Raw genomic sequence first — 27,131 nt, 5'->3', positions numbered from 1 at the left:
CCATGATGCTTTGAGAGTGCATTAATGGGATAGTTGAATTGCCTGGTGTAGTAGTAAGTTGTAAATGGACAGAAAGGTTCCAGGTATGATTCCTACTTCGTACTGAGTTAGCAAATATCAGCAAGGCCAGCAAACAGGGATTCTACGCTGGGCCTTCCTAATCACTATCTATTGATCCCATGTACCGTACATGTGCACTTTTGTGTGAATGGGTGTCATGCAAGAACAGGATGTGTGATTGCCCAAACAACATACTGACATTCGCTTTCAAGGCATGTGAAGAGGGAGAAGATGAACTCCCTTCAAAATAATTGTGTAATTCTTCAGGATTCTCAAAGAATAAGGCTCAGGTGATGGTGGGGGTGGGTGGGGGTGTGGGGAGAGGCATCAATGATAGCGCGATGGAACTATTCACAGGGGCACTCAGGAAATCTTTCATAATGGCCAGATTGCCTCTCACTTGGGAAAGGTACCAGCAGACTGACAATGCCTATGAAATCAACCATCTTCTGGAGATAATGGAGGAAATTTTAAAAAAGCACATTATTGTGAACTATTGTGAGGAGTTACACCTGACCTGCCAAGGAAGTCATCCTTATCTGGATCTTCATCAAAAAGTTCCACCTCCAAGTCTTGACCAGGGGCCTCATGAACTACAGCCTAAAAAAAGGAAGCAGCAAAAGTATTATGGGTCATTTATTCTTTCTGACGAATGTTTGAATTTTAGTATTCCAGAGTAAAAATAAAAATGAACCATCAAAACATTCTATTTTTTGGGATTTGGAGACTATACACAAAAAGATAAGCAAACTTTTTTTTTTAAAAGAGTATTAAAAGTACACTTTGGTTATGTGAAGAGCAAAGATCCACGCTATCATTCTTTTCAGATGTAAAATTAAACAGATTTTTTCACCCTTTTTCAGTCATAAAATGTAATTCTTACCTCACACGAGAGTGCTCAGAAGTGTAAAAATATCACAATTGGACTGTATCACAATCACTTAAAAGGAAGTGAAAGCTTGGTCTGTTCTGCTTATCTACTCAAAGGGTGCAACCTATAATGGGTTTTTATTGGGAGTTATTTTCAAAACCCAAATACCAGTACTTGATGGAAGGGTAAGCATCTGCTATAAATCAACTAGCTGCTGTAACCTTATTCTATCTAAACTGCACCATCAAGGCTGCAGTTTTTTTTTATTCATTCACGGGATGTGGGCTTCGCTGGCTGGGCCAGCATTTATTGCCCATCCCTAGTTGCTCATGAGAAGGGGGTGGTGAGCTGCCTTCTTGAACGGCTGCAGCCCATGTGGTGTAGGTACACCCACAGTGCTGTTAGGAAGTGAGTTCCAGGATTTTGACCCAGCGATAGTGAAGGAACAGCAATATATTTCCAAGTCAGGATGGTGAATGACTTGGAGGGGAACTTCCAGGTGGTCGTGTTCCCATCTATCTGCTGACCTTGTCCTTCTGGTAGTGGTTGTGGATTTGGAAGGTGCTGTCTAAGGAGCCTTGGTGAATTCCTGCAGTGTATCTTGTAGATGGTACACACTGCTGCTACGTACGCATTGGTGGTGGTGGGAGTGAATGTTTGTGGATGTGGTGCCAATCAAGCAGACTGCTTTGTCCTGGATGGTGTCCAGCTTCTTTAGGTGTTGTGGGAACTGCACTCATCCAGGCAAGTGGGGAGTATTCCATCACACTCCTGACTTGTGCCTTGTAGATGGTGGACAGGCTTTGGGGAGTCAGAAGGTGAGTTACTCATTGCATGATTCCTAGCCTCTGACATGCTCTTGTAGCCACAGTATTTATATGGCTAGTCTAGATAAGTTTCTGGTCAATGGTAACCCCCAGGATGTTGATAGTGGGGGAATCAGTGATGGTAATGCCATTGAATATTAAGAGGCGATGGTTGGATTCTCTCTTGTTGTCATTGCCTGAAACTTGTGGTGTGCATGTTACTTGCCATTTGTCAGCCCAAGCCTGGATATTGTCATTTGGACATAGTCTGCTTCAGTTTCTGAGGAGTCGAGAATGGTGCTGAACTTTGTGCAATCATCAGTGAACATCCTCAATTCTGAGCTCATGATGGAAGGAAGGTCATTGATGAAGCAGCTGAAGATGGTTCGACTGAGAACACTACCCAGAGGAACTCCTGCAGTGATATCCTGGAATGGAGATTACTGACCAACAACAACAGCCATCTTCCTTTGTGCTAGGTATGACTCTGACCAGCAGAGAGTTTTCCTCCAATTCCCACTGACACTCCAGTTTTGCTAGGGCTCCTTGATGCCACACTTGGTCAAATGCTGCCTTGATGTCAAGGGCAGTCACTCTCACCTCACCCTTGGGAGTTCAGCTCTTTTGTCCATGTTTGAACCAATGCTATAATGAGTTCAGGAGCTGAGTGGCTCTGGCAGAACCCAGAAACTGAGCGTCAGCAAGCAGCTTATTGCTAAGCAAGTGCCACTTGATAGCACTGTTGATGACCTCTTCCATTACTTTACTGATGATCGAGAGTAGACTGATGGGATGGTAATTGGTTGGGTTGAATTTGTCCTGCTGTGTGTGTACAGGACATACCTGGGCAATTTTCCACATAGCCGGGTAGATGCCAGTTTAGTAGCTGTATTGGAACAGCTTGGCTAGGGGCGCGGCAAGTTCTGGAGCACAAGTCTTCAGTACTATTGCCGGAATATTGTCAGGGCCCCATAGTCTTTGCAGTATCCAATGCCTTCAGCCGTTATTTGATATCATTTGGAGTGAATCGAATTGGCTGAAGCCAGGCACCTGTGATGCTGGGGACCTCTGGAGGAGGCAGAGATGGATCATCCATTTGGCACTTCTTGCTGGAGGTTGTTGCGAATGCTTCAGCTTTATCTTTTGTGCCGATCTGCTGGGCTCCTCCATCATTGAGGATGGGGATATTTGTGGAGCCTCCTCCTCCAGCGTGTTGTTTAATTGCCCACCACCATTCATGACTGGATGTGGCAGGACTGCAGAGCTTAGATCTGATCTGTTGGTTCTGGGATCACTTAGCTCTGTCTATCACTTGCAGCTCATACTGGTTGGCATGCAAGTAGTCCTGTGTTATAGCTTCATCAGGTTGACACCTCATTTTTAGGTATGCCTGGTGCTGCTCCTGGCAGGCCCTCCTGCGCTCTTCATTGAACCAGGGTTGATTCCCCGGCTTGATGGTAATGGTAGAGTGGGGGATATGCCGAGTCATGAGGTTACAGATTGTGTTCGAGTACAATTCTGTGGCTGCTGATGCCGACAGCACATCATGAGTGCCCAGTCTTGAGTTGCCAGATCTGTTCGAAATCTACCCCATTTAGCACGGTAGTAGTGCCCCACGACATGATGGAGGGTATCCTCAACGTGAAGGTGGAACCTCGTCTCCACAATGACAGTGCGTTGGTCACTCGTACCAATACTGTCATGGACAGATGCATCTGTGGGAGGCAGGTTGGTGAGGATGAGGTCAAGTATGTTTTTCCCTCTTGTTGGTTCCCTCACCACCTACCACAGACCCAGCCTAGCAGCTATGTTATTTAGGACTTGGCCAGTAATGGTGCTGCCAAGCCACTCTTGGTGATGGACAATGAAGTCCCCCACCCAAAAGTACATTCTGCACCGTTGCCATCCTCAGTGCTTCTTCCAAGTGATATACAATATGGAGGAGCACTGATTCATCAGCTGAGGGAGGGTGGTACGTGATAATCAGCAGGTTTCCTTGCCCATGTTTGACCTGATGCCATGAGATTTCATGGGGTCCAGAGTCGATGTTGAGGACTCCCAGGGCAACTCCCTCCCAACTGTATACCATTGTGCCACCACCTTTGCAGGGTCTGTCCTGCCGGTGGAAAAGGACATACGCAGAGATGGTGATGGTGTCGTCTGGGACATTGTTTGTCAGGTATGATTCCGTGAGGATGACTATACCAGGCTGTTGCTTGACTAGTCTGTGAGACAGCTCTCCCAATTTTGGCACTAGCCCCTAGATGTTACTAAGGAGGACTTTGCAGTGTCGACAGGGCTGCAACTGCCGTTGTTGTTTCCGGTGCCTAGGCCGATGCCGGGTGGTTCGTCTGGTTTCATTCCTTTTTTGTGACTTTTTAGCGGTTTGTTCCAACTGAGTGGCTTGCTAGGCCATTTCAGAGGCCATTTAAGAGTCAACCACATTGCTGTGGGTCTGAAGTCACATGTAAGCCGGACCAGGTAAGGACGACAGATTTCTTTACCTAAAGGACATTAGTGAACCAGATGGGTTTTTATAACAATCGGCAATGGTTTCATGGTCATCATTAGACTTTTAGTTCCAGATTTTTATTGAATTCAAATTCCACCATCTGCCGTGGCAGGATTCGAACATACGGGGCAGGCAGATGAATAATTTTCATCAAAAATGCAAAGTCTGCCTGAGGACAGACCTCGAAAAATCAGGGACAATTGGAACTTTAATGGGTTTAATTGCCCTCTTAATTGACGGAGGAGTGGGGGGGCACACACTTCTGACTTTTGCATTACCCTGGGTCTCTGGATTACTAGTCCAGTGACCATACCACTACGCCATCGCCTCCCCCCAGTTCCTGAAGTACTTACCTAATCCACAACTCAGTCTTCCATCAGAGGGAAAAGGTTGTAAATTTTAGGAGAGCTTACCTCATAGATTTCATACCATTCAGGATTTAAATTTCCTTTGATTGTTTTGCTGCGAAAGGTCTGGGTGCCAACTCGAATAAGAGCATATGGATCAGATTTTCCTTGGACCATGCCCATAAGATATGTGTCCTTTCTTATCAAATCTGCAGCCTTGTTTAGATAAATTCTCACCACACCCTGTAAAATAAATGAGGCAATTTCCAAAAGATTTTTCAGATGAAAATATTTTTTTTTCCTACTGCAGAAATGACTCCATAGTATTACACATGCTCAAATCTGATTTTCTCCAATCACTGACGCTGCTTTAAATTGGATATGTTGTCCCGCCATTTGCACCTAAACACCATTTTTCTCCTTTGCACAAAGTGAAACCAAGAATAGGGATCACATTGCATTGTTGTTACTGTTCAAATAGTTTCCACATCCTGGCTCTAAAGTCATACTGCTGAACCATTTCTTCAAGTGAAAGCTCGTGGGCAACAAGTTCTTGGGCGGGATATTTAGGTCAGCATGTGGGCGTGATCAGCGGGCCCAGGAGCAACTGGGCAATGGACTGCTGCCCACAATCAGCCCCCGACCGCGATTTCACACTGGCTGGCCAATTAATGACCAGTCGGAATGAAATGTGCACTGAAAAGCTCAGTGCTGCCAGGGTGGGGGCGGGAAGAGGGCAGGCGCTGACGTAAACGCAGGTGCGGGGAATGAAAGCTCCCTGAAGGCAGAGAACTGCCTCAGAGAGCTGAAGAATTCAAAAACAATAAATAAAGATTTTAAAATCCAGGAAAAAATGTCCATGCAGCAGAATCAGTTACTTGAAGATATACATGGTGAAAATTCTGTCCATACATTTTTTTTTCATTTAATAATGGAGACCTCATCCCGCCCCTGGATGAGGTTTCAACAAAAATGCAAAGTCTGCCTGGGAGATTTGCCCATCCGCCAACTGTAAGGTTGGACGGACCATGAAAAATTGGGGACAATTGCAACTTTAATGGGCTTAATTGCCCTCTTAATTGTTGGGGAGCGCACTTTCAACTTTTGCACGTGCCCACTGACCGAAATATCACACAAGCGCGGGATGACATTGGGACGCTCGCCTGACATCATCATGCGCTATTTCACGTTCAAGCGGGTCAGGCGCGTGCCCACATGCCGACCTAAAATTCTGCCCCATATGCTGACAATCTTTAACAAAGTCTAACTTTGAAATATTTTGAAGGTGTGCGGTTTTTGTAATGATTTTCTTTCCTATTCTGAAATGTCTTAATGGTATGAGATTAGAAGGTACGATTTCTATAATTTAACTCAAATAGTAATGGAAAATGCAAAGCATTTCCCATTACAGATGATGCAACCTTCTGCATTAGACAGGAATTTAGAAATCAATAAGTTAAGCTGACAGTTAAGAGGTGGCCCAAGGAACTACTTCCTATCATTTCCAATTGTAAAAAAAACCTGGGCATTAATGATTGAAAGTTAATTGCAGTTTCCAAATACCAAAAGTGAGGCATTATTAGCTAATTGAGTGGCAGATACATCAAGATATAACTACTCAAATGTCAGATGTGCAGTGCCAGTTATTTTTGATGCTATGGGTGCCATTCTGCAAAAGAGAAAGGGGGTGGAGGAGGAGAAGGGCAGCAGGAGGCTGTATCTATCCAAGCGAGTAATTCTCTTACCTCAACCGAAGCTAGGAACAGGAAGCACAATGTCTCTGATTCACTAAAGAGGTGCTCATTGAAATATTGCACCTCATGCAGCCAAACTTGGAGCCTTATGGCAGGTCCGGAGCTGCACTGCCTGTGGCTGTGAAGGTGACCATGACCATGAACGTCTTTGCAGGGAACCTTTCCAATATCTCGCAGTTTCACTGTTATAAAAAGGGAGGTTTCTGACCATAAGCAACCATGTGGAGTATGCACATGGTTGCCCCATGATATAGGGTGCCACTGACTGCACATACTTTGCTTTGCAAGTGCCCCATCTAAATTCAGAGGTGTACAACAACAGTAAAGGGTTCCACTTGTTATAATTATGAAGTTTGTAAGATAATTACGTTTTGGACTATGTCTTTAAATTTAGGTTAAAGTGACTATTCCAAGTCCTGCCTGACAACAAGCCTGGCTTAGTTAAGGGTCTGGCTGAGCAAGGTGTGAAGTTCTCACACCTGGGAATAAAAGGCAAGGGCAGCTGTGTGAACAGTAAATAAACATGTTGGCTCCAAGCTTTTGGGACAGAAGAGGAAAGATAGGGAGGAAATGAACAATAATTGGTGTGGTCAGTAAAGAGGATAGGCTGCCGGTTCTCTAAGTTATTAAAGCTGGATGTGGGAGGGAGAAGGTCTCTAGTCGAAGGTCTCTAGTCAACCATCTAAGGAATCCCGACGATTTGTTCTGGCATGATTGGGGTGAGGGTGCGGGGCGGGTGGAGGTGGGGGGGTGTGGCGGGGGGGCATGGAGTGTGGAGGGAAGACAAAGAAGAATCATCTGAACAGGCTTTACTGCTGGTAGTGGATTTGGGAAACTTTTCACAAATGGAAGGAAGTGCCTGGATAATTACTTGAAGTTACTACTCAGTGAAACTGGAAAATGTAAACCACTGGAAACGACGACTGCGGACTGTTTGCTATTGGGACTGTAATTCTGTGGAGAGTGTGATGTGTGATACGTATAAAAGCGTAACGTTCCTTTCCGTAGTTTAAAGTATAAGGTGTCTACAAAAAAGGTGTTTAGTTAATAGCATTTTTAATCATTTGTTACAGTAAAAATCTTAAAATGTGAAATATTGTGGTGTCACCTTTTTTCAGTTATTAACTGGAAGTTCAAATTTCTTTCTAAACGTTAATCGGTTTCCATGGGGATTGTAACATATTGCATCAATGTGCAGCTGATGTGTGACCATACTCCCAAGCAGCTCAATGCCCAGTATCCTGGCAGCAATCATGATGCCTTTATTCTGTGCCAGTCCCCTGCACTATCACCATTTGAGACACGATGAGAGACCAGGGGGTCACTAAGCAACAAGGGCTATCTGCCGACGCCTTGAATCAGGCCTGCAGTGCACAATCCACCCATATGTCAGCAGTATGCATATGAGAGCTATGCTGCAACACAAAATGTAAACAAGATGACCATTGGAATGCTTGAGCAATGCTTCTTCTGTCTGGACTGCTGTCAAGGAGCCTATAGCAGTCTCCAGAGTACATGTCATAATTCATCTTGGTCTGCTGCATCCTGCACAACCTCACTGTCATGAGGACACAGCCCTTGCCATCAGGTATGCAGCAAAGTCAACTAATCGCCCTCATGTGTTCACTTAATGCTCGTTTTGTGTGTGCCTTTGCCTGGCCTGGTGCTCCTTTGCAGTACTACCCCAGTGGTTGGCAGAAGGCTGTAGGTGGCCTTGCAGTATGATCTCATGCAGCTCTGGCCTGAAAAGATCCAGTCTCAGACTGCACAATCTTGGCATGCGCAGCAGCAGTGTGGGCTATCTGGCTGACAGGCAGTAACAAGGGAGCTGGTGGAGTGGTAGTGGAGAATGATTGCTGTCATCCTGCGTGGGCAACAGATTCATGCTCCATGGAGTCACTGCCTCTCCCTTAGAGTGGTGCCGCAGCAAGCCAAGTAATCTGGAGCACAGATTGCTGGACTGCTGTGAATGCCTGCAAACTCCATTGAGCACTGGAATCTCCAGCCATAATGGTAACAGCCCAAGCTGGCATGGCAGCAAGCTGGCCTTGAACAACTTTAATCTGAGCTTCCACTGCACCCAAACATTGAGTGACTTCTGCTTGTGGTGCAATGAAAGCTGAGGCATTGGCCAATACACATTGCTTCATGGTTCATAGTTCACAAGTATTCTCATGAAATTGGCCACCACTTCAATGTTGGAAATGATGGATTCCATGTTCTGTGCAAGCCCTGTGCTAAGTGGGTGCCATAATCCTCCATACTTCGACAGTGATCACAGGCTTTCTGGTAGGCCTACTGATGGTAGGCCAAACATTTATGATTTTTGTACACAGCCCCAAAGTCCTCAGGTCAGTCCTCTGAAGCAGAACTTGTGTGCATCCTTGCCTTCCAGTAAACTGGCACTTTCACTACCTCTTTGCCCTGCCCTCAGGCCATATATGCCTGATGCCTGACAATGAGCAGGCTCCATCTCGAAGCCATCCTCTAAAGCTTGCACAGTGTCAGGATCTGAGCCAGTGGCTGCGAATGATGGTGTTTCTTCATCATCAGTCTCTTCTACCACTTCTTGATTTTGTAGTACTACCTGGCCTGTTCCAGTCCTTGGGTAACTGAAATGAGGGAGGCACAATGGTAGGGTTTTGGTGAGGGAGCGGGGGTGGTGGGGAATGTGGGAGGTGTGTCCTGAAACAATCTACAGCTTGTAAATTAGGAGGGATTGTGGGTTGAGAGAGAAGTGGGACAAAGAAGGAGAATTAGGTATGAGCACACAGTCATCTTTGACAGTTTCAGCCTCTCTGCTGGCCATGGCCTCATTGGTAACCACTCCAAGGATGGTGAGCGCCAACCTTCTCCGTGGGGAGAAAGAGATGCAGCCTAGCCTGTCTCTCACTGGCCTGTAGCGTAATGTATTTATTTGGGTGATGTGGCTGTCGTGGTCGAATACGGGGCAGTGTGTGCAGCCTGTGAGATGTCAGGTGAGGCTAGTAGCAGTGATACGATTGTTACTGGTGATTGCTCAATTCACCAAATCCCCTTCAGAGTGAGAGGCTCATGGTTCAAGTGACATTTGAAGGTGAATTCACTCACCTTGACCAGTTGCATCCAGGTCCACAGGGCTGCACTCCCTGTATTGACCACAACCGGCCCCACTGCTTTCTGAGAGGCAAGACACTCCTGTAGTGAGGCTTCCACCTCTCCACCTCCTGCACCATAGTCTCTAGTGAGGCATGTGAAAATTTTGGAGCCCTCTCCCCTGTTGTCACTCTTCTTCTAAGTCAGACCCTCTACTTCTAGCAGCTGCTCCAGTCAGAATGTGCCTCTCCTTTAAGAGATGCAGGATGACCAAGTTGGAGAGAATAGCTTTAAGTAGTGCTAGCCTCACATGAACCTGGGTCCCCTGCTGAGGAATGCAGCCACTCAGTGGTGTGGTTAGAGCTGGGCTACATGTGGCTATCATGCAGACAGCACAAAGTTTGCATGCTCGCTTCATCAGCAGGAAGGGCATGGGTTAATCACACATCGTGATCCCCCCCGCCCTTTTCCAGGCCTTCCAATTTACTCCCAAACAGTTCCTGATTATGTTCAGGGAGTTTACTTACTTAGAATGAACACCCATAAATGCCATAGAAATATCCAATTCTGCATATAGGAGATGGGGCTACAGGTGGGGGAAATCATTCACTAGGCAACCTATCCAGCCCAGTAAAAGGAACCAAATGCCTCCAGTAGTTTATAGAAGATTCAGAAGTATTTCAAATTTTCAATATACCAAATTGACAAAGCACAGAGATTAAAAAACTATTCAGAACATGCACTTGTCAAAATAAGTTACTTACGTGTGGTAAAGGAAACCTTAGCTGAGAAACATTGACATCGTTAATGAGTGGATAGGTGAACCTATTAGGCAAGACCATGTATGATGCAATAGTGTCAAGAATCTTTGTGTCTGACAATTCACTGAAAAGAAGAAAAAGGTAATTAAAAATGGCAAAATAGCAAAACAAATGCTGAACATTGTATTCTGTTTTTGTGTTCTCATCATAAGAACAGTGAGCAAGACGCCTCCTTATACCATTGTCTGTGGTTAAAAAAAAATCATTTTTTTATTTGTTAGGATAAAGAGGGATTTTGTTTCTTAACATTCACTATTCATAATAAGATTTAAACCAAGGATCAACCTGAAATAAAAAAAGATGCTGGAAATAAACAACAGGTTTTTTTTCAGCAACTGCAAAGAGAAAATATTTTGGGTCAAGATTCTTGATCAGAATGTTCTGAAGAAACATTAACTGAGCTTTTCTCTATTTCAGAAGCTGTTAGATTTTTGCCCTTCAAGGACAATTAGGGATGGACAAATGCTGTCTTAGCCAGCAATGCCTACACCCTGTGACAGAATAAAAACACGCATTTATGATTTCTGATTATTTTCGGACCTGTATTTGTGGTTTTATTTCCTGCCGCGGCCACTTCCCCTTCCACTTGTTCACTGGGCCAGACTTCCTCTAAGGTTCAACTCTGCCCTAACCCTGAATTCATATTTTTCTGGTTTTCCTTCTATCTTTCCTTGTGTCCTGTCAATGCTCATCATGTCCAGGAGACCCACCTCTTGCTCTCTTAAATTTACTCTGACTAAGCTACTGACAGTTCAACTTTCTTTCCTATCTCCCATGTTAGCTGATACTGTTATTCGCTCTCTCTCTTCAGTTACTGTCCCTTTCTCTTTCAAATTTGCATCAACACCTAAAATAAAAACCCTTGACCCCACCTCTATCCTCACAAACTAGCATCCTTTCTCCACCTTGCCTTTCCTGTCCTAAGTATTTTAACATTTTGTCACCTCCCAAATCTGGGCATCTTTCCCAGAACTCCAGGTTTGAATCATTCAAAACGGGTTTCCATCCCTGCCACTGTTCCAAAATGACTCTTAAATTCAAAAATTATTTCTGATGTAACTATGACAAAGGTAATCTATCCCTCCTCATCCTTCCTGAGCAGCCTTTGACATGGTTGACCACACCATTCTCCTCTAATGCCTCTCCACTGTCGTTCAGTGGGTTGGGATTGCTGTCACCTGGTTGCTTTCTAACCAATCTAATTGGAACCACAGAATCATCCACAAGGGCTTCTCTCCCACTGCTGCACTGTTACCTCTGATGTTCCTGAAGGGCCTATCCTTGACCTCCTCCTATTTCTCATTGCATGCTGCCTTATTACAGCATCATTTGAAATACATCATCAGTTTCCAACATGGATGTGAACAACACCAAGCTCTACCTCACCGCCACCTCCCTTGACCACACCACTGCCTCTTAATGATCAGATTGCTTGTCCGACATTGAGTACTGGATGAGTAGCACTTTTCACCAATTAAATATTAAGACGACTGAAACCATTGTCTGTGGTCCCCATCACAAACAGCATTCCCTAATGACCTCCTTCATCCCTCTCCCTGGCAACTGCAAGAACCAGACTGTTCACAAATTTGGTGTCACATTTGACCAATACGAGATCCCGGCCACATAGCTGCGCCAAGACTAAGACTCCCTTTTGTCACTCCCATAACACTGTCTGACATACCCCCTCCCCCAATCCACTGCGCCTCAGCTCATTCGCTACTGAAACTGGCACTGTGTTATATACATAATTGTTTAGTTATGTAGGAATATTTTCTCAGAAGATGCATTATTGAAGCTCCATTTATCTCATAGTTGTTCAAAATGGTGATCTTGCAAAGAAAATAAAACTGAATCAAAGTCTTTACATTATACTGGTCCTGAATTTGCTGGGAATATAATGGCAGGTTCATGGCACACGGTTTTACTAGTAAAAAAACAAGCTGTGATGAAAATATACACTGAGCGGTATGAACTGCCACAGATTGATTCAGTAACACCATTTTAAAAATTTTCACTATTAAATGATTCCTTCACACTGGCATAAATCCTCCACCAATTGTGATTTGCAACTCCCAGCATATTTTCTCCTCACCAGAAATTGAGGTGTTGTCACTCTCCCAGTAACTGTCAAGAAATTGCTGAATTTGCACCTTAAACACAAATTAAACTCGTTGCATGAAGCTAGGGCTGCTACTTCATTGTGCAAGGGGCTGGTTAATGGGATTACTAATGGTGCTGAAAGACCACTCAACCTTGAAGGCTTTAAATTTTTCAACTTTTCCTTGGTCTTTTTTTGCCCTCTTTCTCCCAATCCATCTTTCTTTCTCTACTTCACTTTCTATATCGGAGCTACCCTATTTCCTTCTCCATCGTTCCTCTATTTCTTTCCCCCTCTTTAAACTTATTTTGGTTTAGGAGATAGACTTGCTCTTGTTGCTCAACAAGGTCCGCAGATATTCCATTGGCCCAACTGCAGCTTTATCAATTCACCCTTTCAGCAATTTGTGGCACAAAAATAATTGGAGCTGAAGGACAAGAAAAAGATTCAACTCCTGGTGCTCGCTTTATGATGCCCTGCTCCAGCAAATTATGGCCCAATTATTAAACATTTGCATGCTGCATTTTAATGAGTCTCTTATTTCACAATGGCCACTTTCCATATAAATGTTCTTGTGTGTGAATACTTGATTAGTCAACAATGTGCTTCTTCTCTGATTTAACAAAGAAAGAACATATAGCACCTTTCGTGACCTCAGGATGTCCCAAAGTACTTTACAGCCAAAAAAAGTACTTTTTTGGAGTGTAGTCACTGTTTTAATGTAGGAAACATGGTCACCAATTTGTGCACAGCAAGGTCCCACAAACAGCAATACCATAATGAGCAAATAATGTTTCTTTTTTAAAAAGTAGTATTGGTTAAAGGATAAATATTGGCCAAGACATCAGGGAGAACTTCCCTGCTCTGCTTCAAAGCTAAAATGGAATATTTTATGTTCAGCTGAGAGGACAGATGCGGCCCAGGTTTAACATCTCGTCCGAAGGTCAAAGGAAAATTCATAAATCTTCAGCACAAATAAGTATGAATGATCATTCAATAGCAGTGCTCTAGCAATGTGTTTTCTATGGCTTTGAAGAAGAATCATATGGACTCAAAACGTTAACTCCAATTCTCTCTCCAAAGATGCTGTTGACCTGCTGAGTTTTTCCAGCATTTTCTGTTTTTGTTTTCTATGGTTTCATTGCTTTTCTGAGAAGAATGTCAAAAAACACATTGGCAATATTTAATTACATTCTAGGATTCTTTATAATTATCAAATCAAGTGATATTCTCGATGGAGAACAGAACATTTCTCATTTCAATCAGATGATGGCAGTATTTATCATCCAAGATTCAGTATAGCATGTGCCACCTTCAACTTCAGAACACCATCACCGATTGCAGCATTACAAGTTTCCCATTTCTTACACCAGTTAACATTTTGGCCTTGCCTAGTGGCACTATCAATTAGCACAAAACATGGGCAATTTTGCACTGTGCATTGAAACTGCACTAAATCATTTAAAGGATTTTCATACTAAACGGGTAGAGCAAGTTTTTGTCCAATTAGCCTGAGATGGACTCAATTAGGGTTCAAACAACAATGTGCTAAAAACTGAATATTAAGGGAGTTAGTGGGCTCTAAGGCAAGAGTTTGATACAATCCCAGACCAAAGGGATGGAAGCTTCCTGTTATTTTCTAGATTGAGAAGGAAAAAAATAAACCAAGTACTGAAAAGGGCCACTAAAGCTCCTACGGGTACCAAGATAATTGCCAGAGAACATTAGTAAACGTTTAGAAAGGTACAAACATTTAGTCAACATGGATCTCCAAGGGGCATGTTCATCAAGAATATGGCCAAGGATGTAGGGAATGTAGTAGATCTGACCAAAATGCAATATAGGAGATATGATAAAGCAATCTATGCCTCATGTCAAGCAATGGAATTTGTGTCTCTATTTCAAATACCTAGGTCATCATCTTCCATTACCAAAGTTTAACTTACAAGAGACAGAGATGGAGTGTTGAAGCTAAGGCCCGTAGTCCAGCTATTAAAATTATTGGCCCTTTAGAGAATAATGGGTATCTTACATAGTATCTTGAGCTCATATGAGTATGAATTAAGCAAAACTATGGCCATGAAAAATTGGTCTGCCCTTTTTGCTGTGAGAACAGAAGTGCTGGGAGTAAGACAAATCTCTTCAAGAAACCTGTTGCAGACATTTAGGCAGGTATAAAAACAAAAAACTGCAGATGCTGGAATTCCAAAACAAAAACAGAATTACCTGGAAAAACTCAGCAGGTCTGGCAGCATCGGCGGAGAAGAAAAGAGTTGACGTTTCGAGTCCTCATGACCCATCAACAGAACTGAATGAATATTAGAGGGGTGAAATATAAGCTGGTTTAAGGTGGGGGTGGGGGGAGGGTGGTGTGGTTGTAAGGACAACAAGCAGCGATAGTAGCTAATTAAAAGATGCCACAGACAAAAGAACAAAGAGGTGTTGAAGGTGGTGATATTATCTAAACGAATGTGCTAATTAAGAATGGATGGCAGGGCACTCAAGGTACAGCTCTAGTGGGGGTGGGGTGGAAAGACTAGCAGGGCATACAAGAATTAAAAATAATGGAATAGGTGGGAAAAGAAAAATTTATATAAATAATTGGATAAAACAAAAGGAAGGGGGAAGAAATGGAAAGGGGGTGGGGATGGAGGAGGGAGTTCAAGATCTAAAGTTGTTGAATTCAATATTCAGTCCGGAAGGCTGTAAAGTGCCTAGTCGGAAGATGAGGTGCTGTTCCTCATCTGCGTTGGGCTTCACTGGAACAATGCAGCAAGCCAAGGACAGACATGTGAGCAAGAGAGCAGGGTGGAGTGTTAAAATGGCAAGCAACAGGGACGTTTGGGTCTTTCTTGCGGACAGACCGCAGGTGTTCTGCAAAGCGGTCGCCCAGTTAACGGTTTGGTCTCTCCAATGTAGAGGAGACCGCATTGGGAGCAACGAATGCAGTAGACTAAGTTGGGGGAAATGCAAGTGAAATGCTGCTTCACTTGAAAGGAGTGTTTGGGCCCTTGGACGGTGAGGAGAGAGGAAGTGAAGGGCAGGTGTTGCATCTTTTGCGTGGGCATGGGGAGGTGCCATAGGTAGGGGTTGAGGAGTAGGGGGTGATGGAGGAGTGGACCAGGGTGTCCCGGAGGGAACGATCCATACGGACTGCCGACCGGGGGGGCGGGGTGAAGGGAAGATGTGTTTGGTGGTGGCATCATGCTGGAGTTGGCGGAAATGGCGGACGATCATCCTTTGAATGCGGAGGCTGGTGGGTGATAAGTGAGGACAAGGGGGACCCTATCATGTTTCTGGGAAGGAGGAGAAGGCGTGAGGGCGGATGCGCGGAAGATGGGCTGGATACGGTTGAGGGCCTTGTCAATGACCCTGGGTGGAAAACCTCGGTTAAGGAAGAAGGAGGACATGTCAGAGGAACTGTTTTTGAAGGTAGCATCATCAGAACAGATGCAACGGAGGTGAAGGAACTGAGAGAATGCGATGGAGTCCTTACAGGAAGTGGGGTGTGAGGAACTGTAGTCGAGGTAGCTGTGGGAGTTGGTAGGCTTGTAATGGATATTGGTAGACAGTCTATCACCAGAAATTGAGACAGAGAGGTCAAGGAAGGGTAGTGTCAGAGATGGACCATGTGAAAATGATGGAGGAGTGGAGATCGGAAGCAAAATTGATACATTTTTCCAAGTCCCGACGAGAGCATGAAGCAGCACCGAAGTAATCATCGACGTACCGGAGAAAGAGTTGTGGGAGGGGGCCAGAGTAGGACTGGAACAAGGAATGTTCCACATACCCCATAAAGGGACAGGCGTAGCTGGGGCCCATGTGCGTACCCATAGCCACACCTTTTATTTGGAGGAAGTGAGAGGAGTTAAAGGAGAAATTGTTCAGTGTGAGAACAAGTTCAGCCAGACGGAGGAGAGTAGTGGTGGATGCGAATTGTTCGGGCCTCGAGGAAGAAGCTAAGGGCCCTCAGACCATCCTGGTGGGGGACGAAGCTGTAGAGGGATTGGACGTCCATGGTGAAGAGGAAGCGGTTGGGGCCAGGGAACTGGAATTTGTTGATGTGACGTAAGGTGTCAGAGGAATCACAGATGTAGGTGGGAAGGGACTGGACAAGGGGAGAGAGAGAAGGGAGTCAAGATAACGAGAAATGAGTTCCGTGGGGCAGGAACAGGCTGACACGATTGGTCTGCCGGGACAGTCCTGTTTGTGGATTTTGGGTAGGAGGTAGAAGCGGGCCGTCCGAGGTTGGGCGACCATCAGGTTGGAAGCTGTGGGAGCAAGATCTCCAGAGGAGATGAGGTCAGTGACAGCCCTGGAAACAATGGCTTGATGTTCAGTGGTGGGGTCATGGTCCAGGGCGAGGTAGGATGAAGTGTCTGAGAGTTGACGCTCAGCCTCTGCGAGGTAGAGGTCAGTGCGCCAGACAACAACAGCACCACCCTTGTCAGCGGGTTTGATGACAATGTCAGGGTTGGACCTGAGAGAATGGAGTGCAGTAAGTTCAGAGAGAGAGATTAGAATGGGTGAGAGGAGCAGAGAAATTGAGACGACTAATATCGTGCCGACAGTTCTCAGTGAAAAGATCAAGAGAAGGTAAGAATCCAGAGGGAGGGGTCCAGGTGGAGGGAGAATATTGGAGGTGGGTAAAAGGATCTGTTGAACGGGGAGAGGACTCCTGCCCAAAGAAGTGAGCATGGAGACGAAGATGGCGGAGGAACAGTTCAGCATCGTGCCGAGCCCGAAATTCATTGAGATGAGGGCGTAAGGGTATGAAACTAAGTCCTTTGCTGACCACTGAACGTTCAGAGTCGGAGAGGGGAAGGAGTATAGTGAATACACGGCCGGGGCTGGGATTGGAAGATGGGGTGGGGACGGAGGGACAGGCAGGGGTGGAGGGTCCTAGATGGGTGTTGGTGTTGATGAGTTGTTGGAGCTTGCGTTCCTTAGCACTTGAAAGAAAGAGAAAAAGTTTCTTGTTGAGGCGTCGGATGAGACGAAGAATAAAATGAAACTGGGGGCACGCGCAGCTTTGAAAAAGGGTGCGGCGGTGCTGCTGGAGGGAGAGGTCAAGTGTGTTCATATGGCGGTGCATGGCATTCTGTGGATCTCAGAATGTGACGGGAACAGCAGTCCGAGAAACGTTTTATGTCCCGGAGATACCTGTAATCCTGGGTGGGTTCGAAACAAGAGGGATGGAATTTCAGTTGAAATCCACGTGGGGTAAGATTAGGCAGGTAGTTTTTTTTGGAAATTTTCACATCCTGGACAAATTTGTTGGAGTGAGTCCCCTACCTGTTGTAGAATCTACCAATTTTCATTCCGGTGGGTGAAAGGCAAGTAACTTTATTACCATGGTGAAGAAGTTGAAGTGGCAACACAGGATAGGTGAAACATAAGAAGTGGAATATAAGAGTAAGTGGATGTTTCTCAGATAGAGAGGATGTAGCTAGTGGTCCGGGAATCCATGTTGGGATCACCTCATCTACATATTGAACAAGAGGTGATAAGTGTTTTTGACATAAACATACAGGAACGTGAAAATTTGATTACAATATGGGAATAGTAAACTGTGAGGAAGAAGGTAGGAGACTGCAGGACACAAATAAGCTAGGGAAGCGGGAAGATATGCAACAAATACAGTTTAATGTAAAGAAATGTTTTTTAAAAAGGTGTTTTATAAGTGTATTAGGGGCAAGTGGATAGCCAGGGAAAGAGTAGGGTCCATTAGGGACCAAAGTGGAAATCTGTGTGAGGAGCCGGAAGACATAGGTGAGATTTTAAATGAGTACTTTGCATCTGTGTTCATTATGGAGAAGGACAATGTAGGTATAGAAATCAGGGAGCGGGACTGTGATATACTTGAATAAATTAGCATTGAGAAGGAGGAGGTATTAGCAGTTTTAGCAGGCTTAAAAGTGGATAAATCCCCAGGCCCAGATGAGATGTAAAAGTGGATAAATCCCCAGGCTGCTGTGGGAGGTTAGGGGGGAGATTACAGGGATTCTGACACTAATTTTCAAATTCTCTCTGGCCAGAAGGCAGCTAAAGTGGCACCATTATTCAAGAAGGGTGATAGGGATAAACCAGGGAACTATAGGCCAGTGAGTCTAACATCGGTGGTAGGAAAGCTTTTGGAAAAAACTTCTGAGGGACAGATTAATCTCCATTTGGAGAGGCAAGGATTAATCAAGTATAGTCAGCATGGCTTTGTCAAGGAGAGATCATGCCTAACAAATTTAATTGAATTTTTTGAGGTGGCTAGGTGTGTAGATGAGGGTAGTGCCGTTGATATAGTCTACATGGACTTCAGCAAGGCTTTTGACCCGGTCTCACATGGGAGCCTGGTCAAGAAGGTAAGAGGTCATGGGATCCAGGGCAATTTGGCAAATTGGATCTAAAATTGGCTTAGAGGCAGGAGGCAGAGAGTGATGGTTGAAGGTTGTTTTTGAGACTGGAAGTCTGTGTCCAGTGGCATACCGCAGGTTCAGTGCTGGGTCCCTTGCTGTTTGTAGTGTACATTAATGATCTAGACATGATTGTAGGAGGTATGATCAGTAAATTTGCAGATGACACGAAAATTGGTGGTTTGGTAAATAGTGAGGAGGAAAACCGTAGACTACAGGACAATATAATTGGGCTGGTCAGATGGGCAGAACAGTGGCAAATGGAATTTATTCATGAAAAGTGTGAGGTGATGCATTTTGTGAGGACTAACAAGGCAGGGGAGTACACAATGAATGGTAGGACCCTAGGAAGTACAGAGGATCAGGGGGACCTTGCTTTGCATGTCCTTAGGTCCTTGAAGGCAGCAGGACAGGTAGATAAAGTGGTTGAGGAGGCATGGGGTTACAGGATACTTGCCTTTATTAGTCGAGGTATTGAATACAAGAGTTGTACAAAGTTATGATGGAGCTGTATAGAGTGTTAGTTAGGCCACATCTGGAGTGGTGTGTGCAGTTCTGGTCGCCACACTATAGGAAGAACATGATTACACTGGAGAGGGTGCAGAGCAGATTCATCAGGATGTTGCCTGGGCTGGAGCATTTCAGCTATGAAGAGAGACTAGATAGGTTGGAGTTGTTTTCCTCAGAGCAGAGAAGGCTGAGGGGGCACCTGATTGAAGTGTTCAAAATTATGAATGGCATAGATAGGATAGATAAGAAAAAACTTTTTCCCTTAGTGGATGGGTCAATAACCAGGAGGCATAGATTTAAACTAAGGGGCAGGAGGTTTAGAGGGGATTTGAGGAAAACATATTTTCACCCGGAGGGTGGCCGGGGCGGTATCTGGAATTCTCTGCCTGAAAAGGTGGTAGAGGCGAGAAGTATATAGCTGAACACTTGAAACACCATAGCATACAAGGCTATGGGCCAAGTTCTGGAAAATGGGATTACAGTAGATAGGAGCTTAATGACTGATGCAGACACGATGGGCTGAAGGACCTCTTTCCATGCTGTAAAACTATGGGTCTATGACATTAAGCAATACATTCTGGAGAAAGAAAATAAAAATATAACCTAAATAATTACTTACAAGTAGAAGAAAAGATAGATTTAAATTATAAATATACAAATTTCAAAAACTTGATTGTGGCTGGAAACAAAGTGTATTCTGGGTCTATATAAATGACACAAAAGCACACGGGTTGTCATTTTGTCACCAGGAAATATGCAAGATACCAAAAATGACAAAATATAGTTTTGATAAGAAACTTGGAACTTGCGGGGCTGCAAACATTAAGAGGGAATGATCTATTAAATAGATGTGTTCAAAATTCTAAGAGGTGGAGAAGTCAACAATGATATCTACTGACTAGTCAGTTAATAACAAGTAGGCATAAATTTAGCATTACTACTACAAGTATTGATGGGGTAGTTGAAGTACTTTATTTACATAATTGATTATTAATAAGTGAAATGCTTTATTATAAGCGAACATTGACTCCAAGTCAATCGCAATAATAAGGGGGAGCCTAATGCAGTTAAAGCAGATAAATAGTAAAATGGCATGGGAAAGGGCAAGGAAATGGGATTAGCATAAATAAAATGGGCCACTTCCAAGTGAAGATTTGCTACACTATGTTACCGCCCAATGTCCCACTTTCAGATTTGTTAATCATGCATCTCTCTGTTAAAGTCACAAATTAACTTTAAAATCGAACCAAAGAAAAATGGAAAATTACAATTGTCTGCGCACTCATAGTTATGGGGGAAGAGAAAGTCTCCATGCCTCTCAGTCATGTGCCCAATGGCACTGGTAGAGATCCGAGTCACCCTTATTTACCTTTATTTGATGCCTGGCCAGGGCAGGCAACAGCACAATAGTGACTGAAGTCAATTTTTAAAATTAACAGTGGCACACAACCTGAAGAGAGATGGAACTGTGTAAATGATCTGACCTCACTATTACAGTTATTACCATTTTAGCTATCTCTTGTCCTAGATTTGCAATCTGATACAAGCTAGCTGCAGTCCACTGTTGGATGAAGTATGTGGGTTTGAGTTAATTTAACTTAAATACCATGTGAAGCATAAGCATTAAACTTTCAATATACATTACCTCAGTCACTAGTGTTTTGTACATTGCTGAATTAAAAATGATGATCCCTTAGTTACCATAACATTATTATAGTGCTTTTATAAGATTAAATTGTAAACAGTGATGTCTCTGCAGAATATTTACAAAGCACAGAGAAACTTAATGAATACTTTACCAGCAAGCCATTATGTATGTTTTTCTTTAATGGATTGGGTTTCAGATTTCACAGTACTCTGTAGAGTTCTTTGCTATATATTCTAAGCTGTATTGTGTGTTTGTTTAATGTCAAGCAATTTCTCAAAGTAAACAGGAATGAAGTAATAAATAAGGGAGAAGCAAAGTACCACAGTACAACGGTGCAGATATAATTGAATGTTTTTCCAAAAACATTGTTGAATTAGATGGCCAATCCAAAATCAATGACTAGATACTACAGGATAGCTTCTGCTTGGTTGTGTTGGTTTTTTGGCATGATTCACCCAACATCAGCATTACCACACACAACAGATCGCAGAGTTATGAGTACAATTTATCTTCAGCATCAATCAAATTTCCATTTTAAATACCAGTTCTTTGAATATACCATTATCACGAAAGCACCAAACTTAAATGGATTTAATTAAAGTGGGAAAAGCCAGAAGACACAGCAAGTGTGTTTGGATGAGCGTCTGATAATAGGCATTCAAGTACGCTGCCTCCCACAGTGATTAATTAAATTCACTGAAACGCTAACCTGAGGGAATATTTCCTTTGTGTACCATGCATAACTAAGTCATAAACAAGTTTAAAAAGATAATATAAAATACAAACTTGTTATACACAGTATAAATTAAACCTCACCATCTCAAATAAAGTAGCTGAGGTTTAACCCAGCATTATCATTGTTACCTCAATCTGTGCATCATTCGTTGATTACTATTTATTATAAAGCCATGAAAACTTTTGCGTTCTCCTTTGGGTTACAATAAATCTGTTAACAGTTGAATTCCATCTTATCTAGAATCCATTTAAGACTAGCCACTAAACACATTTAAATATTGCAAGAGCATTATAAGAAATATGATCTAATGACCAGAAAAAGCATATTTTAAACTGTTTGACAGAAGATACTTAATTTACAGCAGATTCATGCATGGTGAGTGAAACACTTGAAAAACATAACTGTCTCCCGCCATTAATATACTGATTTTTTTTGATGCACATTTGTTTACGTAAAGGATTGTGTTGGACTCTAGGCAGCTCATTGAAGGAGACTACAAACTCTAGGCCATTCTTTACATTTGTAGCAGTTTCTGAAGTTGAGAATTGAAAAGTGCTTTAATTTTAATTCTCCCAGAACATGCAAACTTCACAATTCCTGGAACTGACATGAAGTAGACTTATGCTGCTTGCAACATTTTCCTTCACTTTACCCTCATTGTCACACATCTGCATATTATTATTAGGCCAGCCCACCAGGATTGTTCGTCCCCCTGGGGGGATCACTCCCAACCTCCCCCCCCACCCCCAGGATCGTCTGTCCACGTCAACAGGAAAGCACCCCACTGGTGTTTCACAATGGCACATATGTGGCATGCAATTAGCGGGCTGCACTTTGAGGAGAACAGGGAGGTGAGTACACAGCAACAATGTACAGTGCTCACCAGGGTCACCTGTTGGACTTCAAGCTTGAGGCCCATTGGGGAGGGGGGGGGGTGGGTGTCAAGGGCTGCCTTGTGGTTGAGGCGACTTGTGGGGGTCGGGGGGGGGGGGGGGGGGGGGGGGGGTGCGTGACAAGAGGAGCAAGGGCTGTTGTAACACTGTGCATGTTTTACAATCTCCTTGCTAAAGATGGCCTTGGAGCAGTCACTGGTGGAGGCTTTCACAGCCCCTTGCAATGTTATCATTCAGGTTTGGACCGGCCTCCCTTATGGTTCAAGCTGACAAGTGCAGCTTTGCAGCTTGAGTTAGGAGAATGCCTGTGCCTGAGCTGAGAGCTCAGCATGCAGTCCAATGGGTAAATCTGCCACAAATCGGTCAGGTGGAGTGGGGCGGAAGTGGGTGGGGTCTCATGCTTTGCTGGCCATGCAAGCGGTGGCCAGCACTCCCCAGGAAGCATTAAGGGACCTTCACACTTAAACAGGACAGGTTCCTAGTACACCCAAACTACCCCACGTTTCTCTCTCTTTCATCCTGCAGGAGTACAACATCAGGATCATGGAGTTTGGTGAACTAGCTGTATGTCTGATGGCCTACAGAGAGTGAAGACGACGGAGGAGAGAGCGACTGAGGCTTCTGGCTGTGGAGGAGCAGCCTGGTAGGAGGGGTGGCTGGGGCTCCCGCACACGCCACTGAAGAGCTACAGCGAACCGTCGCTGGTCGGTACCAAGCGACACCCACGGTCTGTAGAAGCAACCTTTTATTCCAGCAGATGACCAAGAACCAGTGTCACTGAAGACTGCACATGTCTAGGGAGCTGGTTGGTCACATCTGCCACCTGCTGCAGGATTTGGCACCACAAGGAGATGGAGGGCATCTACTGCCAGTGGATGTGAAAGTGCCAGTGACAGCGGTGCTCAATTTCTATGCTAGTGGCTCCTCTCAGTGCTCCACAGGTGACCTCTGTGGGATATCACAAGCCTCCATCCACACATGCATCCATGAGGTCACGGATGCCATCTTTGCAAGGGCACACAACTTTTATGCATTTCATCCAGGTCTAGGACAGCCAGGATGCAAGAACGATTGGATACACCCAGATCTCAGGTTTCCCATGGGTACAGGGTGCCATCGACTGCACTCATGTCTCATGTGGCACTCAGATCTCCATTGCAACACACAGTCAACTATGTCAACCGCAAGGGATTCCATTCGCTGAATGTGCAGCTGGTGTGCAACCACCAGAAACACATCCTGCAGGTGTGTGCACAGTTTCCAGGGAGTGTCCATGACTCCTACATTCTCAGTGTGTCACAGAACCCTGGAGTCTTCCAGGGTCCACAGAAGCTGCAGACATGGCTCATCAGGGCTACCCGCACAGTCAGTGGCTGATGACATCCATGTGGTGGCCTCAGACTGCAGCAGAGCGACAGTATAATGAGGCTCATGCTGCAACTCTCAAATTGGTGCAGCATGCTGAAGATGAGGTTCAGGTGCCTGGACCGGTCTGGTGATGCCCTGCAATACAGTCCACAAAGGGTGTCACGCATCATCATCGTCTGCTGCGCCCTTTACAAACTGGCGCTGCAACGGGGAGAGGAGCTGGCTGAGGGAGGAGATGGAGGAGCTGGAGGTCTTCTCTGATGAGGAAGACACTAATGGGAAGAGGATGAGGAGGTCATCGAAGGCAATGATGGGGATGAGGCCCTCGCATTGGCTAGACTAGACAGGTGCACTCAGGAGGCCCTCATAGCTGCTAGATTTGTGGAGGATGATGACGACATACAGTGAGGAGACACCATAGATCCTCACATTGCATCTGTGAACGTTTGACTCCAGTCTGGCTTATGGCAGCGCGCATAACCTCTGTGATAATGCTCCTATTATGGAGACGCAGTGGAGGCCTAATTGAAGGAGGATGATGCCAGCATGAAGTGAGGACACTCCATAGATCTTCACAAAACCTCTGAGAATGTCTGACTCTCATCTGGCCGAGGGCAGTTCGTTTGTGCTCTGTGATCAGGATCATATCATAGAGACACAGCTATAAAACTTTAGAAGCATCTGATCCTTTGTACACCTTCAGCACCTGAGCCATTCAGGAGCAAAATGTCACTGGTCACAGATGCTGAAAATATGGGGGCCAGCCCCACCTTAAAAGGTGCTGAGAGCACCCAGAGAGAATGATGGAATTCGGTGATGCCTGCCCACTACATTCTGGCAGCAAGGACAAGCACCATTGTGGTGAAGGCATCAGTAATCTGTCCAGGAAGTGTGAGGTAGGACATCACTTTGTCTGAAGGCTGCACAAAGCACAGGGAAGTGGCCCTGGACTGAGACACCTGCCTTTATCTTGTGTAGAAAGGTTTCACATCTGAGTGCCATGAACACTGCTCATTAGAATAAGAAGCCATAGGCAGGGAGACATTCTTGGGAGTTTATTGACAACAGTGAACAAAATGTACAAGTGATTAATGCCCATGCCCAGGCTGTGCAGCTAATTCTTATTAACTTTCCTAACCCCGCCACTACATCTTGGTGCTCCCCGAACATCTACAGTGGATGTGGAGGCAGCCTGCTGACTGCAACCTGTGATGACCTTGGTAGGCATCCTCTGGAGGGCCGAGACCTTTAGGTCCCCGGCCAGCTTTAGGGGTCCAGCTGTATATCAGTGGCACCTTCCTCGGCCTGCAGAGATGGAGAGAGGATTTATATGGGTGGCCCTGGGGTGTGCACCTGCTGATCCTCCTCCCTATGGGCGCCTGAGGGCCCCAGTCTGACTCCTTGAGAAGGGGTAGTTGTAGATCGAGCTGCCTGGGACCTCTCGTGTTCACACTGTTGGAGGCCAACTATGGCACCAGCTATGGAGTTGAGCCCACGCAGCAGTGCAGGAGTGACGTCCTGGACCAAGGTCTCTATGGCAGCAGCCATCCTACCAGTGTTGACCTTGGTGCATTGGCATTATCATTTCAGAGTGAAGGCAGACAAACTCCTCCATCATGCCTTCAGTATCTGAGGAGTGTAGTGGACATCCCTTCCTGATGTTCCTGAGCTTGCCTTTGCAGCTCCAGCAATTGTGACATGACCAAGTACAGAGGTTCATCATCTGACTCAGACTCAGCAAATTTCTGACCTCCAACAGTCCTCCGAGTGCCGGTCACCTGGGAAGTCCCTGCTGCAGCATGCTGTGGATCAGACAGTGCGATGTGCTCACCAGATTGTGATCCTGGGGCTATTCTAAAGCTAGGTCCCAACGAGGTGTGTGTCTCTGCGCTGGTGGTGGGTGTGGGTGAGCGCTGTGATGGGACTTCAAGGAGGGTGTTTCCAGATTCCTCTTCAGAGGTTTCTTCATGGTTGTATTGGAGGCCCTGGGTCATGGACTCTGTTAGCTGTTTCCCAGCGTGTCTGCGGAAGCAAGGGGAGATAATTAGTGCATGGCAGTGGCCTGTGAAACAGGATACATCGCTCACAGCATGGTTGTCTGATGGATGTTGCACTGCTGGACCCTCTCTTGGTAGAGCAGTGCTGACCTCACCATCAGCACAGGACCAACCCAGATTGTCACTGCCAAGCTGGTTGACTCTGTTTTCAAAGACCGTGAGGACCTTGATTTCAGGCGTTCCTCCATTGCGACCTCTCCCTTTTGTTGTGGGCCAGTATGTCCTGCATAAATACAGATGGAGAGAGTATAAGCAGCACACCTGCCAGGCCAAATGAAAAGTATGCCTGGCACGTGTGGGTGGTGAGTGGTCCCATGGACGGGATGAGAACAATGGCGGCGAGTGTGAGAAAGTGAAAGGTGATGTTCCTTGAACTGGCAGTGATTGCAGGCCCTGTGGATGTGTTATGGGTTTGAGAGTGAGAGTGATGAGAAGAGTGACTTACCCTGACAGAATGGAGGAGATCATTCATCCTCTTGCAGCACTGGGTGGCTGACTTCTTTTGAAGGGTGTTGGCACTGACCACCGCTGCCACTGCCTCCCAAGCCTGGTTGGTCATGGGGGTAGAGGACCTCACCGCAGGCCTCCACGGCATCCCAAAAGGTGTTCCACTGATGCTTCGCTAATCCTGGGGGCTGCAGCCTTCTTGCCTTTCGTGGACATCTTTCCTGCAGCAATTGTGGGCTGGAAGCAATGAGATGTGGTGCGTGTGGCTGGACTTTAAATATGGTGCCCATTGTGCTGAAGCAGTGAGGTGATGGTGTGGCAGGCGAATGAGAGCTTGCCACCATCAAAATGGTATGTTTCACAGGAATGCATAACTAATGCAGCGGGTTTGAGACAATAAGGCGTGAAAACCCGCCATTGCGGATGGTGTTTTACCTGCCCGCTACTGCACTTGGTGCAGATCTGGGACTATTCCACCCCAAGGACACAGCAGTATATTACAAGAAATGCAATTCGATTGATGGTGTTACATCAAGCAAATCTTATACAGACTGAAATAGTGGCCAGGGTTTTTCCTACGGTGGGTGGGCTGGGAGTGGACAGAGGCGGGCGCGGAGCCAATCGCCGCCTGCGATTGGCCCCGTGCCGCCAAATTACACGGGCGGGCCAATTAAGGCCTGCCCAGCATGATAGGCAGCCAGTAGCGCTCAGTGCTACC

The 27,131-nt window shown here is 45.3% G+C and overlaps 1 protein-coding gene across 3 annotated transcripts in view; it reads right to left on the bottom strand.

The window, feature by feature from the left end:
- Window positions 1-27,131, bottom strand: part of LOC121284785 (extended synaptotagmin-3-like) — a 137,078-nt gene that overhangs the window by 38,192 nt on the left and 71,755 nt on the right. For 2 of the 3 annotated variants that reach the window (XM_041200434.1, XM_041200436.1), the window contains 3 exons: window positions 10,190-10,310; window positions 4,663-4,839; window positions 578-660 (listed from right to left, as the gene is read on the bottom strand). In XM_041200434.1, the coding sequence (XP_041056368.1) occupies window positions 578-660; window positions 4,663-4,839; window positions 10,190-10,310 (381 nt within the window). The remainder of the gene's footprint in view (window positions 1-577; window positions 661-4,662; window positions 4,840-10,189; window positions 10,311-27,131) is intronic. The other variant, XM_041200435.1, reaches the window with a different exon arrangement.

Source organism: Carcharodon carcharias, chromosome 12 (genome assembly GCF_017639515.1).
Source record: "Carcharodon carcharias isolate sCarCar2 chromosome 12, sCarCar2.pri, whole genome shotgun sequence".
NCBI lineage: Eukaryota > Metazoa > Chordata > Chondrichthyes > Lamniformes > Lamnidae > Carcharodon > Carcharodon carcharias.
The sequence above is the reverse complement of the archived record's forward strand: the minus strand, read 5'-3'. Positions and strand labels throughout refer to the sequence as shown.